Here is a 20,941-nt window from a genome sequence, read left to right on the forward strand (position 1 = left end):
CATGCGACTCTCACCTGCTCCAAGCCTACTCCAGCTGAGGAATCACACACCTCCTCCTGGAGCCAGTGAGCCCCACCTGGCCAGCTGTGGACCCTTGCCTGCCTCAGCCTCCCAGAGTGCTACTTCCATTGCTCCCTACACCCCAGAGCCCACTGTGTTCAAGGAGACAGGAGCCCCTCTTGCTCTGGTGATGGGTCTTGCTGCACTAACCCCCACCCCCATCCAATCCTCCATCACCTCATGAGTACTTCCTGCACCAACCTCTCCCTCCCCACCCCTATCTCACGTGGTGTGTCCCACTCCTGGCTACAGCCCTCGCCAGGATCCTCTTCCTCTTTTCTGTTGTCCTGCCAGTTCATGACAGGTCTACTCTGTCCTGCCAGCTCCTTGTCCTGCCATGCTCACCTGTCATGGGGTAGTCATTGTGGTGACCTCCAGATTTTTCAGACTACAATTCCCTTCATCTCTGATCATTGGCCATACCGGCTGGGGCTGTTGAGAGTTGGAGTCCACAGCATCTAGGGGGCACCATGATGGCAACCCTTGTAGGCATAGAAAAGCCCAAGCAGAGCAGTGATGCAATTGCGTGATTTTAGACTTTGGACCTACTAGTGTTACAGATGGCAAAATGTGGCAAGCCAGTCTAGCTGCACTTGGGGATGCTCCTACTCTTCCTGCTCAGTGGGGATCTGGACATTGGCCCCAAAGTCCTGCCTTGTCAGTAACCAGTCGCTTCTCTGGAGAATATTTTCCCCAAGGCTAGTTTGTAGCACTGGCTTTATGCTCTCTTCAAGGCCTTCCCCATGCTAACCCATCCATGTTGCTACTACCTCCCCACTTAAGTACTGGTTAGCTCACTCAGCAGAGCCTTGCCTTGGTCAGAAGACCAAGGGATTTCTGGCTGGCTTCCCAGTCTGAACCCTAGCTGCCAAACTTCCAGGAACGAGGGGCCTTAGTCTAGTTATCTCCCTGTTGCTTGGCAGCCTATTCCCATTTGAGGAACACAGGAAGTTGTCTTTCATCAAGTCAGGCCATTGGCATTGTCTTCTGTGAGTGGCAGCTGCTCTCTAGGATTTCACACAGCCTTATTTGGGCTTGAACCTGACACCTTCTGCACGCAGAGCCACTGCTATGCCATTGAGCTGTTGATCTGTTCTCCCTGCCCTCACAGCTCCACCCAGGACTCATTTTAAAGCCCCATTGGCTGCAGCTGTAGAATTAGCCTCCTTCTGCCATGATCCTGTGGTGCTGGAGGCCACATTTTCCTCAGCTATATGAGGTCTTCCTCCCAACCTTGTATTATTGCTTGTTTCTGATCTTGGGAGAACGATGCTCCACAGGGCAAGACCAGGCCAACAAGGGTGAGTTAGGCCTCAGCCACGTAGTCCTTGATATTTATTTAGGTTTCCAAATCTCATCCCCAAGACACCAAACTAGGGTCTTCAAACATGTAACGAGACTTTAAAATGTAATATTTTAAGTGCCTATATGAAATTAAAATGAACCCAAGTCAGCCTAGCCACCAAAAGTCAATCCAAAGAGAAGCTGCTCACACTTTGGGGAAAGAGAAGCAGTCATTTAGACTCCCTCACTGCATGCTCTTGAGGGACACTGGATTTGATGCTAAGATGGAATAGGCAAATCGGATAGATTTTATGAGGAAATATATACAGATCCGGTGAGGAAATTTTGCAGTTGTTTGGGATTCTTTACTTAGAAAAGAGGTGCACAAGAAGTGGCATGACAGAAGTTTATAAAATCATGCACTGAATGGAGAAAGTTGGATGGAGAAAAGTTTTTCTTTCATAATGCTAAAACTTGTGGCCATACAATGAAGCCAAATGCTGGAAGATTCAGGGGAGATAAGAAGGAGGAGGAGGAGGAAGTACTTCTTCACACACTGAATAGTTAAACTTTGGAACTTGCTCGGTAGTGGAGGAGGAGGAGGCAGTAGTGACCACACCGACATGGACAGCTTTAGAAGAAGGTTGGATAAATGCTTGGATGATAAAAAGCTAATGGCAGCTACTAGCCATGACGGCTATGCCCTGCCTCCATGATCAGGGGCAGTCATGGGATCCACAAGAGGAGAGAATGCCCTTGTGACGAAGTCCTTCTTGTGGTTTTCCCATAGGCATCTGGGTTGCCACTGTGAAAGCAGGATGCCAGACTAGACGAGCAATCTTTTCTTATGTTCTTATTGTGTGAGAGGGAGCAATTCAGGAAGAAGCCAGACCAGGGTGCAGGCATCCAAGAAACCACAGTGCACAGTTATACCTGAAACTGTAGATGCTACATTGTAAAGCTACCATCTAATTTTTGTATGGTTAAGATTATTTATTCCCTGTATTGTAGTTTTTCTTTTCTTAACCCCCTTTCTTCTTTAATGTGCATTAGATATACCCTTCCTGCAGCCCAGACAGCCTCCCTTTCCTTAAAGCATACTCTAGCACATGATTGGCAGCATTGCAAATGCTATTTTTAGAAGTGGCTTAAGGGTGCCATTGGGGGCATTTATTTCCAGTGTATATCTGAGCTGCAAAGAAGCCATGTTTGTCAGCATCACAACAGAGGATCACCTGTTACAATCCCCATAATTATCACCCTCTCACTTCCAGGAGCAATCTGCATATTAAACACAAATATACATTTAATGTCACATCTAAGTTGGCCCTTAATAAGGAAACTAGATCTGCATTAACTAAAAAGGTGAGGAGTATTGGTTAGTTTATGCTTAACCTGTCTAATCACAGGAACATAGTATAAAATAATTCCCAGTAGAGCTGCATAAATGATGAAGCTAATCAGATCTACGCTGTGTACCAAGTCAGAAATACCTGGGTAATAATATCAGTGCAGAAAGGCCATGGGGTGGTGGTCTGGGGTCATTGGGGGTGTCAAAGACCTATTACTATTTCTGCAGCAAGGTCCTTCCAATTAGCATGAAAGGAGAGCTTTTTGTATGCTCTGAAGCATTTGGGACAACTAAAATCATAAGGTGCTTCAGTTTGAAAAGAAAGATATACCGGTTCTGTTCCATACAATGGAACTTCATGGAAAACACAACTTAAGTCACTCTGAAAGATGATATTGGATCGTGCCAGATCATTTGCCCATGTATGTACACTGAAGAGAGTAGATCTAGCTGAAAGGCTACCCAGAGATGTCTGCAGTGATTGTTGTAGTACAACCCAAATTATTATTATTATTGAATAGTTTTAAGATTAACGTATAATCTTAGAATTTGCCACTATGCTACTGAAGAAAGGATGGCCATTTCCCCCACTCAATAACAATTTCAGTGATAGTACAGTGAAGTCTCTTGTATCGTTACCAATTTACCAAGTGAATCTTGACCAACCCCACTTCCCAAGTTCCAGGAAACTCCAGTGGCTGAACCAGCTTGACGGTCAGACCAGAACTGGTATTCTGTGACATTTCTATACTTATTTTGCTGGCCAGAGATGCTGAAACAGCCGTATCCCAGATTGAAGGACCCTTGGGAAACCACGAGAAACCCTGAAGGTACCCAAAGCTGTAAAGTATTGGAACAAAATATGTAAATATACTTAAAAATTAAAGTAGGTGTGAAAGACCTGTAGTCAAGCAGAGGTTTTCACAATCCTATGAGACTTACAATCTCAGTTAATTCCCTGGTTTATTTCCAAACCCGCCCCCTCAAATTATGACTATTACAACTTACTACCAGTCCTTCACCCTAAGGTCCCAGTGTGGACACAATGATAATATTGAAACAATACTACACAATATTAAAAACAGTTTAAAATGACTTTAGGATTACAAAAGAAGGTGGGTCCTAAAAAATAGAATGATAATTACCAGCTGCCCAAACAAGCTTTTGATAATTGTTCCTTCATAATTAATCCTTTTCTTAGGGGTGTTCAGTTTCTCAATAAAACAAAAATATCCACTTAACTGTAGCATGTTGTACAAGACACTCTTTAAGCATAGGTAGGGAGAAAAGGTGTAAATCTACACATGATTTAGTGAAGTTTGAATTAAAAGAAAGCAAAATTCAAACTCCTTAAGGCAGTCTACCCCCTCCCCCCGCCTTGGCTAAGGTCTTAGGTATCATGCAGAACCCAACAGCATACAGTTTCCAGGTGCCCTTTGTTTTTAAGCCCTTTCAAAATGTCCAGTATTCCTTCATCCACATGGTTTCCAGGCTCTGGAGCAGCTCCAGTTGTGCCATGTGTATATATATATATTCAAACCTTGAAAAGAAGGAAAGCAAGAGATACTTGTGTCTGCCCCCACCCCTTAAAATCTAAACCCATCAGGACTGGGGAAAATAAGGCTCATTCTCTGCTTATACGGACCGATTAGAGTGTTATAATCAGTAGGGCTTGTGGAGAGCCAACCAGGAAAATAAACATACAATAAAATATGTTTCAGTTCTTTATGCTAATGAAGGCTGATTCAAATGGCCAAGATGGATCATGTTTCTGCTTATCCCCAATTCACCTTCAACAAAGCTGAATAGCTGGTCAGCTGAGCTTTCCAGGAAAAGAAGTGGCATCAAGGAATGCCTCTGGGGGAACATGTGTGACCATAGGGGTCATGATGGCAACATGTGCACTAAACATTGGCTGTTTTGTGCCTCCTCCTCCTATTGGTCAATGTTGCAGACCTGTTGCATGATGCTGCTAGTGCAAACCTAGAACAGTTTGGAAACCACCTGACCACATGGACACCATTTCCTCTCACTTTTCTCTATTGGCAGATAGGCAAAGACACACGATAAGAAACTCCCAACCCCAGAGCTACTTGGTCATTTTGACCCTAAGAAACGATAATTTCTGCTTGGATGGAGTGTCTAGATTAGATTTTAAATAGTTGACCAGGGATGTGAGGCCATCTTGCATTTCTGACGCAACTGGTAAGACCCTATCCAGCAATTAACGGACTTTCTCCAGAGCTTGGCTGCTTTTCACCCATCTGGTCCACGTGTACCTGAGATCCTGCCCCTGCGCTTGAACTTGCATTTCCCCAAAGGCACCGAATACAAGTTTCTTTGTGTGCAAAGTAAGTAGCAAATTCATCACAATGGGATTGATGACATAAATCCAGCAACTTTTGTAGAAGCAGCTTTGTGCTAGAGCCCAATATACAGTCAGCTGTTGTTATAAACAGGATAAAACTGTCACGAATATGACTCATGCATCATTGCTCCCTTTGTAGGCAGGCAGAGAATGCGGCAAGTGGTCCAATAACTGAGCTCATTAAAGAGACAGTTCACCTCCCACGGGAGGCCAAACAGACTTGCTTGGGCATACCACTTGTGCAGGAATAGTTATACCAGGAACTTGCATTGGGGATCTTGCTTCTGCCTCCTTAAAACCGGAGGAAAGGAATTGGCACCTTCTCATGCACAACTGCTACTGCCACCACCTCGCTGTTTGCAACCTGCTTTTCAGCTGATTAAACTCAGTGAATTGAAAGACTTAGTCCAATGGAGAGCGAAACGAGAGACCTTAAAATAAAGGAGGTAAGCCACCTAGAAATATAAATAAATATTGCAAACCTACCCCTTTGAGGCTTGCTTTTCCACCATTTAGTCCCACTAAATGTGACCATTTAGAGAAGGGGGTTGGGGACCAATAGCCGCATCCTCCTTTAAGGGATCATTTGTCCCCAGAGAAAGTATACGTTAGACAACTTTCCTGAGGGTGTGTGTGGCAAAATTCTAAAATATTCTGTGGGTATCCCATTACTTTGATATTCAGGGTATAACAGGGTTCTGAGTCTTTCCCTGGCGTTACTCTATTCTTTCCTATGGGTCATTCTGTTCAGGAAACATCTAGAAGGGGCAGAAAAGTTTTTGTGAAGGTAAACAAGCTAAAGAAAACCTTAGCTGTTTCTATTTAAAAGGTAAGAACTCCACCCCAAATAACTTCCCTCCCCCAATTGATCTTAAGGAGCAGGTTTGCCCTAACTTCATGAAATGCTGAAAAGGCTGGGCCGAATAGTTTAGTCCACCACTCTTTTCTTAAAATTATTTTGCGCTAGGAGAATCTAATACATTTTGTAAGGTCTCAGTAAGGCAGGTGTGGAGAACCTGTGCTGCACTACAAATCCTGTCATGCCTACAATTCATTGGCTACACTTGCTGGAGGTGATGGGAGTTGTAGTTCAGCAACATCTTGTGGGTCAAACTTTCCCCACATTTGTATCAGGGCATCGGTTAGTACAGCTTTATAGACTTCCGTTAGCCTCATCCATCCAGAGGTGGTAAATCTCTGGTCTGTATGGCTTCGGAATGGAAATGGAGGCTTATGCGATGAAAATGAGCATGTAAGGGAAAGACTAGGTCAGGATATTCCACCCATTGTCAACATGGAGGGTTTTGTATTCGTAATACTCGGGCGTGTGAGCCTCTTCCTGCAGTCTGAAGTCATATAGCTCAGGCATAGATTTACCACCTCTGGGAGAATTGGGCTCAGCCAGTCTTTCTGCTTCCTTTCCATTAACCTTCTATCGAACCCAGGAACCATACAGAGTCAGACTACTGCTGCATCCAGCTCATTATTGTTGACACTGACATACTGGCAATGTTAAACGCAGGACTCGTATTTACTAGTTCATGCCATGTTTAAGTAAAAACACAGCGGTCTGAAATCCTGGACACCTTCTGCCTAACATCTAAATTATTTTGCTTAGAAATGCTTCCACCAAATTCTTAAGTTTTATTTTAAACCGTAAGCATGATATTCAATTGTGGTGTGTTTCAAAAGGCTTGCACTTGGTTTGGACTTTATGTATGTATACTTAGAAGGCTATCCCTGCTGCGCTCTATTGGGCTTACTTCCAAGTAAGTAAGTGTAATATAGCACTGCAGCTGAAAACCTAATCTGAGGGTACCATGGCTGCTGGTTTTGTTTAGGTGGCCCAGCCAAGTTGAGCAAATTTAATCTGCCGTCTGAAATTCTCCAGCCTATCATTATATTTCCAATGGTTGTCCTTAGTCCACAGGGTCACTGGTAACTTGTGCTTACAAAAACGCAGGATATATTTTACCAGTTGCTGGTCCTTAATTGCCCTCGGGCAAATTCTCTCAACTGAAACATTCTTCCCAGGTCAGTTCCTGAGCAACTGTCCTCATAATGGGATGACAGCCTGTTTCCTCCCCTATTCCCTTCCCATTCAGAAAACCTGCTGAGAGATCCTGCTGCCCTCTGCTGCCCCAGGAGTGCCAAGCCAAAGACATCTCTATCTGATTTTCCCCAAGGGCATGAGGTTAAGTAAAAGATCTAACTATATGGATGGAAAACGCAGTAATAAAACAAATGAGTGGTAAAGGCTTCCTAACATATCAGGTTTAGTATCTGAAACAAGACCAGGTAATTTGGCATTCCAAGATTCATGGAGAAGATCAGCTGATAATACCCTGAATTCTGACCATTGACCATAATACAGGGGTACCTCGGGTAACAGACGCTTCAGGTTACAGATGCTTCAGGTTACAGACTCCACTAACCTAGAAATAGTACCTCAGGTTACTGTGCTTCAGGATGAGAACAGAAATCGCACGGCGGCGGTGGCAGCAGGAGGCCCCATTAGTTAAAGTGGTACCTCAAGTTAAGAACAGTTTCAGGTTAAGAATGGACCTCTGGAATGAATTAAGTTCTTAACCAGGGGTACTACTGTAAAAAGATTGATGAAAAGACTGTTGGAAGCACTCCTAGAATTTACATGTTTTAAATCCTTGCTTCCACCAAAGGTAAGGCTACCCTCCTTTCTTAACGTTGCAGATGAGATATCACTGGATAGACAGAGCAGGGTGTGAGTGAGTACTTCTGTAACTCCTCAATAAAGAAGGAAAAGTAATGGATATGTGCATTTAGAGTTGCATTTGGAAATGCACACCCATTTGGAAGTAGCGCAGCAAGAGTAGGTGACATTTGCATATGGGGGACAACTGAATTCAGGTGCTACCCACCTGCAGCTCTCTTTTCTCAATGAGATGTGTATTTTGAAGCCCATCTGAGCGGGCTCCCCCATCCATGTTCTGCCCCAACTTGGAATGCATAACTGCTCTTTTTTAGAACTGCAATGGAGCATAACTCTTGCTATGGAGTACTGAAACTGCAGCAGAGTGGCAACGCTGGTAGCATCCACAAAGTTTCCTGAACAGTAGTACTACTTCTTCTCTCTGGTTCCCACTGAAGATAATCGAGAAGGTATAGTTTGCCCTTAACAATGTTGTCATGTAGCCAAATCTGATTAGTTCAATGGCAACACTTATGCTAATGTTCCCTAAGTTATCTATGATCCTATGATTGGCTAGAATCTTGCAAGAAAGAAGCTCTTTCGGATCATTTAAATGGCAGCAGTGATGTTAGCATGTTCACTGATTCGTTGGCTATAGTGACTCAGTTAAGAAGCTTTTCCAAATCATTTAAAACTGTCCAAAATCAAGGTAACAATGGTCGCAAATAGGCATGAAAAAGCTATAAAAGAGTATAAAGCAGCAGTTTCCACAAACATTTTCATACTTCATGAAACAGCAACTTTCACACTGAAAACCAAGCTCTAATGATAGAATACCTTCAGTTGGCAAAGTTATCAGGAAGAGTAAGAAATGACATGAAACAGAGTGTCTATAAGGAATGGAGAATATTTAAAGAATACTTAAAAAATCATTATAAGAGTGAAATTCTCTTGGCAGAACTAGACTGATTCTTGTAAAACAAAAAGTGTAAATAATATTATGTTAGGTTAGGACATATGAAGATAATTGAATGTAATATGAGGCTGCGCGTTATACAGTACAGGAAAGAATAGACACAGTAAACGAAAATTTTGGAAGTCTTTTTAAAGTTTATTTATTGAAATCTTTCCCCCCTTTCCCCCTTCTTTTTATGAAATTGTATTTGTATGAACATAAAGGTCAATTTATTATATTCGTACAGAAGATTTGTATAAAATTATGTACTTCTTTTTCCTTATTTTTCTTCTTCTTTGTTCCACCTTTTGTATGGGATACTGTTGTATAGACAGACTTCTTTTTTTAACTGAAACTAATAAAGATTATTTAAAAAGAAGGGGGGGACCCTAAGCTCATGAAAATTCAGCGCAGCACTAATTTTCACTTACTTTGCTAACTATGCAGCCTTGCAGCACAGCCCTATGCATGTTTAGTTGAAAGATGCTTTCACGGTGTTCACAGTGTGCCTAGTTTTGTAGCTGGATAATGCCAAGCAGTCATCTGTCTTGAACTAAAGTTATATAAAGTTTTATTGATGGTTGGTGTACATTTGGTTGGTATACATTTGGCCAGCAGAGGGAACAATAGACCTTGTTCTTGAGCAATATAAAGAGGGGAAAGCCTTTATCGTTCCTGCTAAGGAAATATAAATATAAAGAGGGAAATGTCAACAAGAATGACTGATAACAACCATGACTGTAAATATTTTCACTGACTTAAGACAATTCAGGCAGAAAGGGTGCCTTTAAACATATATTTCTTACATTGTGAAGTGACTTTTGTGGCTACTTCACAGGAAAGTCTTATACAAGAGGGCCATTTAACCCTGAGACAACAACTTTCAGACTCCCAAAGTTTCACTCCTGGGCTTTTTCCAGGAGTGTCACGAGTGACTGGCCAAGCATGGTGAAAACATGACCCAGAATCTAGCAGCTCTGGGAAAAAGCAAATTGAGTTAGGAATCTGTAGGGAAATGTTCAAAACTAAATCTCTTTATAAGTCTGCTGTGAAGCCACACTTGGAATACGGGGTATAGTTCCAGTTGGCACAACTTGAAAAGAACGTTGTCAAGCTAGAAAATGAAAGGATATTAAACATGATCAGATGATTGGAACAACTTCCTTACCAAGAAAGGTTACAAGATGGAGATTGTAAACTTACGCATCGTGTAAAGAAAGTGGATAGAGAGAAATTCCCTACAGCCCTCATGATACCAGAACCTGCAGCCATCCAACTGCTGTCTAACACTTATGTCAGTGAATAAAACAGTTTTACCTGCTTGGGGAGAAATTGCTAGCATAAGGTTTGTCTCACATGTTTGCAATTCTTCAATGGGAAACACATCACGGAAAAGGGATTTGGAGTTCTGCCTGAAGCTGCAGGCAGAAAAAGCACCCATCCCATCACTGTTTCTGTGTTCCGGATTCCCAGCCCTCAAAGCTGCTTTTATTTGAAAATGTTTCTGTGTTTTGTTACATGTGTTCATACAGTAGAGAGCAAGGACAAATGAGCAGAACCTTTATACAGGGTAGGAGAAGTGAGATTCTAAAGTCACCTTGTCCAGAAAGAAACTGCCTCTTGGCTTGGCTAAGCTTTGGAACCAAGTACTTGGTCAATAATACTTGCTACTTTTTGTCTCATACTTTGTGACTTGGTGAATGTTTGGGGTAGTATGTTGTGGTCCAGCAAACTGTTTTTAAGGAAGGGCACTGAGTTCACATGCAACACCAAACTATTGTTAAAACAAACCAAGGCTCATAAGCTAACAATCAACCATGACTTAGATCATGGTTTGTTGGCAATAAACAAGCCATAGATTGAGCAGGTTTTAGACTTGATGCTAAACCATGGTTCGATAAATCAGAGTTTAATAAACTATGGGTGAATGCTATGTGTGAACGAGGTCAATAAATATTGAGTATATTGTAAAATTTAGTATGGCAAATTGTATGTTTCATAGCTATACAATGCTAGCTGCTGAACTGAGAAGGGGCATGCTTCTTGACCTATTTAAATATCACCCTTTTCCCATACACTTTGTATGCCAAGTTTCTTGTGCACTCCCTAAAGGGGTAACATTATGACTTCATATGTTATCTATGGTCTTCAGGATAAGGTATCTTCTTAGAGCATACTAATTCAAGCGACTGGGGGGAGGGTGATAACAGGTGTGAGGAAGGACATTCTGAGATACTACAGGTCATAGAAAGCTCCTCAGTGGGCCAGGAGACTGACATACAGTGACAGTAACAGATGGAAATATCAACTAAGAGTCAAATCTGTCTCTAACCTTTAGCACTGCTGAGCCAAAATGCATATCACTTTGAAATGGATGAGGGGGGTATAGGAAAGTACCAGTAGAGACTGAAGACCAGCTGTGCCTGCCTTCTGTACTTCAACACACTGGAGTCCATCTGGAGTATATAAGCCAAAAGAGAGCAAGAACGGGTCCTTAAAGAAGAGAGAGACTGGAGAAGGCCTATAGAAGACATGGAGCCAAAAGCCAAGGTGAAAAGGTAAGAATGATGTGAAGAGCCACTCTGACTGTATAAGAAGATAGACATCTCTATTCAGAAGGATTTTATATTATATATACATCCATTTTTACAGTATAATATATATTTACACCCATTCTTACAGTTTACTGTAATGTTGAGAAGTTATCAGGATCAGGACCGTTATTGCAGACTGAGGTTTAGAGACAGTGATTTTTCCAGTACCATTCAATCAGAGCAGAGGAACTTAAATATTTATGCTCATGTTTGGATTAGATGACCTTCAAGGTTCCCCCCCAAAACCCCCTCTCTATCATATGTTTGGGACACAACACTGAATATGCCCCACCCACAAATAAAAACCCAGTGTTTAAAATATTTAATTTAGTTACTAGTCCTTATGGTTTTAAAATGTGGAGAGCAGTTCATGAAATGGTTTTTTTTTATCTTATGTTTTTGTGTTGTGAACCACCCTGGGATGTATAGATGAAAGGCGGTATGCAATTTTTATAAATGATAATGATAAGAAGCAAAAACTAGCCCAAGACTGTGTAGGATTTTGTGCCACCATGGGGCAGGGATTCAGTGTCCTAAAGACTTCTGTGTCCCTCTGCAAGAGAAGCAAATGAAGTCCAAACTGGTGTGGGGGTGGCGCTGTGAGTTTGTGTAGATATAGTATGTGGGGTAGAAGCCTAGCCTTAGAGGTCACATCAGTCAGGGACCTTGACAAGAACTTTGTTGTCCGTCTCCAGCAAGAACGCCACAGATGCTGTGAACTGCCCTGAGATGCAAGGATGAAGGGTGGTAGACAAAACAAACAAACAAATAAGGTGTAGGAAAGGCTTGACTTCACCCAGATACATAAGTTTAGTGATGCTTAGAAATTAAATAGTGGAGCTCAGTGGGTGTTTTGATAGACTGCATCACAGAAATAGGGAACTAATTAATATGATGGTCTAACTCAGCATAATGCTGCTCTGTATGCAGACCACTAAGGATAAGTCCATAATTTCCAAGCTTTGCTCTTAAGCAATAAAACATGAAGCTGGCATAAGATAGTTCTGCATTTGTATTCAACCTAAAATCTTTTTTTGCTGAAATAAATTCCAAATGCTTCTGCAAGTTCTCCCTGTGTACATTTTTTATGTCTCACTAAGCCTGCGTGTTGCAAACACACATACACATATAAACATATATCGCCAGAGAGGTGTGGCATTTCAAGATTGTGGCCTAGAATGGAACAGACACACATCACAAATATGCACTCCCACAATGCTGTGCTGTAGTGATGACTCCTTGAACCTGATTGGCTATCAGTTACTTCCAGGGGGTAGGCATGTATGGCTGTGCTACTTAGGCCAGGAAGGGGCTGGGTCATTCTGGTGCAGTTAGCCATAAGCAATATTTTTTATCATCACCAATGCAGAGTCTCCAAAACAAAGCAAAGCAAAAGTGCAGATGGCTGCTTCCAAAATGGCGTGTTTTCCAATGGATTTTGCTCCATGAATGGTGCCAAGCTGCCTGTGGTTAGAGCCATAGATGATGAAGAAGAGTATGGAAAAAGGTACGCCAGGGAGCACCAAAGCCCATGTCTCGGGGTTGGGAGAGTAACTGTGAAATTACTGCCCAGCTGACACGTGAGGGATTGCTCAAATTGCTAAATAAATACCATATTTTCTTTGCTGCAGGAAAACACAAGATGCCAATTTTGAGAAAGAGATATTGGTGACATCTGCAAACAATTCAGGTAATTTTGAAGCTTAGCAAGTTGCAAGACAGATATATATTATTGTGGCTACTTGGCAAAATGGTGCCATGGCAAGGCAGGAAAACCTAGAGTCCAATTAAGCCCACTGCTTCTACATCTGAGCTCACACCAGCCTAAGTTGGAATCTTACCTTGCCTCAGTTGCAGAATCAAAAGCAGTGAAAAAGGCAAGAATGGGAGGTGTTCTCAACATGCGATAATAAGACGAAGATGATAAAATTAAATCCTGCATGAGAAGCCATAAGCAACAGCAGCTCCATGCCCATCTGCTACCTGGAGAAGGGTACATGTCCCACTGTCACACCATGGATTATTTACTGGCAATGTGACTGGAGCTGGACATAGTTGTGTCTGTGTGAGGAGACCATGTTATTTTGAAAGAGGGCACTGGAGCAGCCACAGAGACAAAGAAGAGTGGATACTACAAGAGTAGGTCATTAGTTGGTAGTTCAGTAGGAAGGTGTAGGGTGTGTGTGTGTGTGTTTGCATCCTACTGAATATAGGTGTGTATCCACAGAACATCTTTGTGGATTCTGCTAGCAACAATTATTTTAGATAGAAAAGGCAGAAATCTGGGTTCTGGTCCTCTGATTTCAGAGGACAGGACTTCTAGCATCTAACCAGAAGATCAAACAGAAAAGAGGTTAATGATGGGATCTACACCATAACATGACAGTCATCTAGACTAGACCAGTAGCAAAAAGGGCCTTCAGTGGAACAGCACAAGCTTCCTACACAAGAAGTTTGATCCCTAACTATGGTATTGAAGAGGAATGGGTACTTGTGACCCTCCAGATGCTGTTGTCTCCAGCTACAACTCTTCTCAGTTCCAGATGGTAAGGCCAATCTTTGGGGATGATGGGAGTTGTAGTCCAGCAACATCTGGAAGGCCACCAGTTCCCCATTCCTTGCCTTGAGAGCATGAGATTTGGAAGAGCTTAAAATACATGCACATTCTTGAGACAATGGCATATAATAGGCAGAATGATCAGATAGAAACAGTATCTGACTCATTCATACAGGATGTTTTTCATTAGCCCAGTCCTTTTAATCCCATCTAGCAATTCCTGTCTCCTCCCCAACCTCAAGACTCTATCAATGCAATACACTTTATGTGGCGCTTCCCTTGTGCCTGGTCTTGGGGCTCCATCTGGTGCAAAACACTATGACTTTTGTTGGAGACAGATTATTGCCGGTACATAGCTTTGGTGCTCAAGGCCCTTCACGGCCTAGGACCCTCGTACCTATGGGACCGCCTCTCCTGGTATGCCCCACAGAGAGCCTCAAGATCCATAAACACCCTAGTGGTCCCGGGCCCTAAGGAAGTTAGATTAGTTAGATTAGCCTCAACCAGAGCCAGGGCCTTTTCAACACTGGCTCCGGCCTGGTGGAACACTCTGCCTCATGAGACCAGGGCCCTGCAGATCTGATTTCATTCCGCAGGGCCTGTAAGACAGAGTTGTTCCTCCTGGCCTTTGGCTTGAAGCCAATTTAATTCCCTCCCCCTCTCTCTTTTTTCTTTCTCCTCCTGTGATGAGGCTGCATTTTAAGATTTTAATGTTTCAATATTTTAATGTTGTTTTTTAATGTTGTTTTTAAGTTGTATTCATTCAACTTGTTTTTATTATTGCTTGTTAGACACCCTGAGACTGGCCTTGGCTGGGGAGGGCGGGGTATAAATAAAAATTATTATTATTATTATTATTATTATTATTATTATTATTATTATTACTATTATTATTATTATGAGTTGCAGTGGCTTCAATGCACTACTTAGCCAGGTTCAAGGCTCTTGGATTAATTTAAAAGACCCATAGCAATCTGAGTGCAGGATACCTCAAGGACCACTTAATCCCCTATATTCCTGTCTAATCATGGATGTCTTCAGAGGAGTCACAATTGTACAGTCCTAATGCTGTGTCATGATTAGCTACAGAGACAGAATCCTGACTATCTACATGCCCAGGAGGCTGGGTGGATTATATGTTTGGCAGCAATCTCGAGTTCATCAACAGCTACATATTTAGTTACAGCAGCTATTCTGCTGCATAACTTTAGGTAAGGCCGTATTAGCCAAGTCCCTGCTGCTTACATACTGTGCCCCCATCTCTGCCCTTTTTTATGACAGCAAATTTCCTGCTAAAATTTATGCTAGTGTAAGAATGCCATTACGTTGGCCATTGGCCCCAACTAGAATTGTGTTTGGTAGGGGGAATTGGGAGCACTCCTCTACCCATCCAACCAGTATAACTCCCAAGTAAAGCATTCAGAATTTGTCAGTTGCTAGGCACCATTGGCTAAATAAAGCTACATGCTCTATGAAATGTCAGCTGAGTATACATTTGCTGTCAGATGTACATCTTTAAAGACACCCAAGTCTTGGTCTAACAGGGGCAGGTGGTAAGACATGGAAAATCACATGTGTTAGCAGTCTGCCAAAGATGGAGGTCCTTATCTAGCATTTTATTGACACTCCTGTAACTGCAAGGGTTTCTCCATTCATATCAATGGAAGCAAGATGCTTATATGAGTGTTCCTTTGTGTACCCCACTCTGCTGGCTCCAGTGAAGTGAATGGGACAGTTGTCCAAGTGCTCTGAATGTGCTCTGGATCAAGATTATGGTTGGCAAGCTTCATAAAAGGCATATCAAAAGATATATATATAGTGGCCTTAATTCTCCCCCCTACTTGTGTCATACCTCTCGCATTCTTTGAGGATGAGTCATGTATGTTAAATGTATAGCCACTATACACTATACCGTAGTGTGTGTGCACAGCCTAGTCTTATTGCTTTCAGCGGAATCTGTCATAAACTAATCTTTGGTGCAATGAAGTTATTTACTATTGCTATTCAATGCACCTCTGAAGTTTTCTATGAGGTACAGTGGCATTTATTTCTAGCTCTTAACACCAATTTGGCTTTACATTCCAAAGAGCTTTGTGTGACCCAGCCCATGAGAAGCCTTACAGTGGATGAATACGCAAAAGCCTTTAAGTCATTCTTAGACCATTCAACTGAGCACCAATGCATGGGCCAGTTCAATAAGGAGGAGCTGCCAGGTATAATAGCCAGGTAAGAAGAAAAAAATCAGAATGCTTAAAAATATGAATTTTGGGAAATGGTCAAATGTCCATAGCTTCCTGCACTCTAATGCTCATCCTTCTCTAAAGGTCTCAAGGAATATTTATTTATTTTTCATTTATGTCCATTCTATGATAATGGACGTGCAACGTGCAATCAAATCTCATGGGATGCCTTGCAACCAATCCTGAGGTCAGTAGGGTTTACTCTTACTTAAGTGCAAAGGACTGTGATCCAACTCTTGGTGAAACTCCATATGGGAACTCTAGATGGGAACTCCTTTGTTTTGTGCATTATTTGCCCATTTGGCTTCCCCAAGCTACATTATTTGGATGGAAAACTCTTAATTCAAGGCAATCAATCTTAATTTAAACAGTTACAGCTTCACAGAGCATCACTGATGTTGCTTAATTCAGGGCAGTTTGAACTAGTGACTCTAGTGCTCAAGAACTGCACTGTTATATGACACAGAAATGCTAGCCTGAGTTCATTATGGTCATTGGTGTGAACACATAAATTTATTGGACAAAAATGACTGGAACAAAAATCTTCTAGAAATATCTATGGAAGCGGGGGGAAGCATATATTGTGATATATATTGCTCAAACCACATCTTGCTGTGAGAAAGTTTTGGCAATGCATTAGTGACAGTAGCATACGGTTTAGCAAAATAAACGTAGGGCTGCCATACGTCCGATTTTCCCAGTTGAAACTGGGATTTCAAAGCTGGAATTGACATGTGGGGGAATTTCTGAAAGGTGGCGCTTTGCCCTGGATCTTAGGCAAGTCAATAGAAAAATAATGGGGTTTTTTGCGTTTTTGTAATCTTTTGGGGTGTCCCAGTTTTTACTGTTTGAAATATAACAACCCTAAATAAATATCAAAACTCCTGTATTTTAATGCTGTATAATGTATGCTTATCCTTTTAGCCTTGGAAATGGAAAATCTACTATCAATGTGCTAGGTGTGGGAAGTGGCACAGGTAAGGAACAAAAATCTAAAAATAATTATTCAGTTATGTATCTGCTTTGAGGGGGACACTCATGGTGGCAGCTGCCAATGCTTTGTTGTTGATTTTTCCTTTCTTTTAATATAGACACAGAGCCTATTTTGCTTTCAGGCTAAGGCATCCATTGGTCAAAATTATAAATAATATGTGGCTCATTCCCTGTGCACATTTTCCTGAATCTGGATTTATATAAGTGCAATGAAGTTGGATTATTTTCTTTCAGTGTCCATTATTTCACTTGGAGTACAGTTCCAAGTGTCATAAGGCTTCAGTGTCTGGTACTGTTTCTGTATAATGTCTGAGAGGATTTTTTTGTAGGATTTTTTTTTTTTTTTGCATAGACTATAGAAGGAATGGGTGTAGCTCACTAGTTAAAGCCCCTGTTTTCCAAGCAGAAGGGCCCACAATTGATTCCTGGCATCTCTGGGTAGGGCTAGGAAGGATCGTTGAAGGGCCATTGTCCATCAATGTCAACAATACTGGGCTAAATGGACAACCAGTCTGAGTCCCAATCAGGCAGCGTCCTATGCCAATGCTGGGGAAATTGCTAGTAGCACTTGTTTAAAGCATCTGAAGCTTCTCTGAGGTATGCCTGAAATACAGCATGATCCTCAGCATGTTTACTTTGAGATCAGCCACACTGAGTTCAATGGAAATAAATTCTAGATAAATATGCACATGATTTCAACCTTAAGGACCGACTGATTTTAATGAATGAATTTGCTTTGAACTTATCTTATAGGTGAGCAAGACTTGAAAATGATTAGGATAATTCAGGCTGTGCATCCAGGAATCTTTATCAAAAATGAAGTCATAGAGCCCAACCCTCAACACATTTTGGCGTATAAAGGTACAGCATTGCATTCTTTCTCTATCAGGATAACTGAGCTTATGTTGTGATCCACATGAAGTTCACTTTATCGATTATTTCATAAACAGAGGCTGTAAGAAATTCAACTGACCTAAAGAATGTCTCATTCAGCTGGCACCAGTTGACATCCATGGAATATGAGAAGCAGGCAAAAGAGCAGAACATTCAAAAGAAATACGACTTCATACACCTGATCCAGGTAAATTAAGGACCGATCATATGACATTCTCTGTTTTTGTGTTAGCTCACATTCTTTCTTCAATATAATCAACAACACTTCGGTGTCCTGGTATATGACAGGCCATATTTCACCAGTTCATCGGAATGGAAAGGAAATGGATGTGATGTTGATATTTCCTGACAAATTATACTTTAGCCTTTACATAGGATTTGCTTAGTTTTGTGTGAGCAGCAATACATGTCTGGGATGCAGACTAAAGCCATATTTTGTGCACGTAAAATCTGACAAAAAAGCGAGGGTTAAGGAAGGAAGGGGAGCACTCTTCTTCCCATGGGACTGCCCATACAGATACAACCTTGTATTGTCCCAATCTGTAAAATTAGAATTAATGTGTGTTTTTTTAATGGAGAATAAAAGCTATGGGGCATTTATTAGTTTCCATGTGCAGAAGCCCTCTATAAAGTTTATAATGATATATTAACAACAAAATGTTTCTGGCATTATACCTTTTAGATGCTGTACCGTGTGGAGGATATTGCAAGCACTATCCGATTTTTTCACAGCTGCCTAGATTGTTATGCTAAGCTTCTGATTATAATCTTATCAGGTGAGTTGGTTTTTTTGTTTTTGTTTTTGAAGTACTGATTCCCCAACTTGAGTAAGATTCTCCTGGAATTAATGGGGGCCCAGTTCAGGCACCAGCCAGGGACTGCCAATGTGAACAGTGCTGTGTGGATGTGTGCCAGCCTGCTTGCCTGCCTTCAATGCGCCCATTCCTGTGCACTCTATGTTCACCCTTGACCTTTCCACATTGAGCAAGATGGGCAGAAGGGGGTTTCTAAGCATGTTCATAGAAACCTAGGCAAGTGCCCTATACAGTCAGACTTCTCCTTATTTGCCATCCTCTGTTCTGTATATAAGGGACGTGGGTGGCGCTGTGGGTTAAACCACAGAGCCTAGGACTTGCTGATCAGAAGGTCAGCAGTTTGAATCCCCACGACGGGGTGAGCTCCCGTTGCTCGGTCCCTGCTCCTGCCAACCTAGCAGTTTGAAAGCACGTCAGAATGCAAGTAGATAAATAGGTACCACTCCGGCGGGAAGGTAAACGGCGTTTCCATGTGCTGCTCTGGTTCCCCAGAAGCAGCTTAGTCATGCTGGCCACATGACCCGGAAGCTGTACACCAGCTCCCTCAGCCAATAAAGCGAGATGAGCGCCACAACCCCAGAGTCGGTCACGACTGGACCTAATGGTCAGGGGACCCTTTACCTTTACCTTTATATGTATCTGCCTCCCTTTCCCTTCCTTGCCAGGGAAGGAGCAGATAGCTGTTGTGAGATATCTGAATTGTTTGCTTGCAGAGGGCTTCCTAACCCATCTTCCACTCCTCTATCTCTTAGTTTTATTTCTCATTTCAGCTTTGCCTCCTCTCTCTTTCAGGCTTTGTCCACCCACGTAAGATCAGACCTCAGGTCTAATGCGTGAAATGGGGGCTTGCCCATTTATTTATTTATTTAGACAGTAGGTGTGGTTTTGGAGGCTCTTGATCAAGAGATTCTACAACCTATCAAGGAAAATTACTATTTATTAACTGCAGTATACTCATATACAGGGTGTGTGGGTGTGATTTTTATGTAGTAAGTGTGCCTACAATATTAGCTTTGGTTTATGTCGCCTTAATTCTGCACAATGGCTCAGTGAAACTCACAATTCCCTTCCCATAGGTAAGAGTGGGTGGGCCTCCATATGGAAAAATTACAGACACTGTCTTCCCCCAACCGACAGCGGCCACTACATCACAGCTGATGACATCAAAGTTGTCTTGGAAGGAATGGGAGTTACATACCAAGTATACAATTTCCCTTCTTATTGGGATATAACTGAATGCTTCATTGAAGGAGATGCCACTGGAGGTCAAACAATGGACTTTCTGACAGGAACTAAAGACTTTATGAATTCAGCACCTCAGGATCTGAAGCAGAGTCTTCTACAGGCTTTGGGCCAGCCAGAATGCAGCACCAAGAAGGATGGAAGGGTTATGTTTGGAAATGATTTGAGTATGTTTGTCATAAATTCCTAATGCCAGTCAAAATAGTAGACACCATTTTAGTTTGTGTTTGGTTAGGTACTGAGCAAGCAGAATCAGTTCTCTGTTGTGAAGAGAACTTGCTCAATACTGGAGAAGAGAGGGGCACAAATGGGGGAAACTTATAAACATTAAGAACTGGAAGCGAACGTATTAGTGGATCTTTTGTGATTAAAATGGTATATATCTTGTTTATCATAGCAGGAGATTGACGTTAGTTTTCATGGATACACACTGCCTCTGAGGCGCAGGAAAGTGTTGCAACATAGAGCGTGATAATTTGAGTATATCAGCAAACTTTAAATTATGTTCACATAGCAGAAAACAGGTACGGGGGACTAATATTTAATGTATTGTATATATTTAAGAAAGCTCAGTAGCCTAATTGTGTACACATTACATGATCCTTAGGTATTTAGCCCAGCAAATATTCTGTCCTGTGGTGCATTTCTCTCTTTATTACTTTGCATCGTAATATGAATTTTGGATAATAGGAGCTCCTTACAATCAACAGTTAGAGGCCCTGAGGACTTTAGTACCTTTAAGATTTGAGAAGTACTGTATTCAACACTGGCACACCATCAGCATGAGTATGTTTATGTACATCAGCCCCAAAGTAATATGGCAAGCCTGCCGCTGTAATTTTTGTACTTTCATACTGTGTCCTTCCTTTTTAAAATAAATTGTTTCACACAGAGAGTTAATGTTTTCTTCTGTCATCAGA

At 41.8% G+C, this 20,941-nt stretch overlaps 1 protein-coding gene and 1 long non-coding RNA gene across 12 annotated transcripts in view; one reads left to right on the top strand and one right to left on the bottom strand.

Moving 5' to 3' along the window:
• Positions 1-20,941, bottom strand: part of LOC309380327 — a 107,752-nt gene that overhangs the window by 29,535 nt on the left and 57,276 nt on the right. The window lies entirely within an intron of this gene.
• LOC309380066 (carnosine N-methyltransferase 2-like) lies at positions 4,826-20,874 on the top strand. 10 transcript variants are annotated; one of them, XM_081929831.1, is made up of 12 exons: positions 5,161-5,509; positions 5,815-5,892; positions 7,169-7,257; positions 11,025-11,244; positions 12,650-12,787; positions 12,912-12,970; positions 15,925-16,063; positions 17,002-17,054; positions 17,824-17,931; positions 18,021-18,151; positions 18,647-18,740; positions 19,856-20,874. In XM_081929831.1, exons 4-12 carry the CDS (start codon positions 11,219-11,221, stop codon positions 20,209-20,211), a joined length of 1,104 nt encoding a protein of 367 aa, XP_081785957.1. In that variant the 5' UTR covers positions 5,161-5,509; positions 5,815-5,892; positions 7,169-7,257; positions 11,025-11,218; the 3' UTR covers positions 20,212-20,874. The 10 variants fall into 10 exon arrangements, with proteins under 10 accessions (XP_081785953.1, XP_081785960.1, XP_081785952.1 ...); XM_081929827.1 differs by lacking the exons at positions 5,815-5,892; positions 7,169-7,257 and adding an exon at positions 4,826-5,046 and having other exon boundaries at positions 5,203-5,509; XM_081929828.1 differs by lacking the exon at positions 7,169-7,257 and having other exon boundaries at positions 5,748-5,892.

Source organism: Podarcis melisellensis (assembly GCF_964234715.1).
Source record: "Podarcis melisellensis genome assembly, chromosome: 1".
Taxonomy (NCBI): Eukaryota; Metazoa; Chordata; class Lepidosauria; order Squamata; family Lacertidae; genus Podarcis; species Podarcis melisellensis.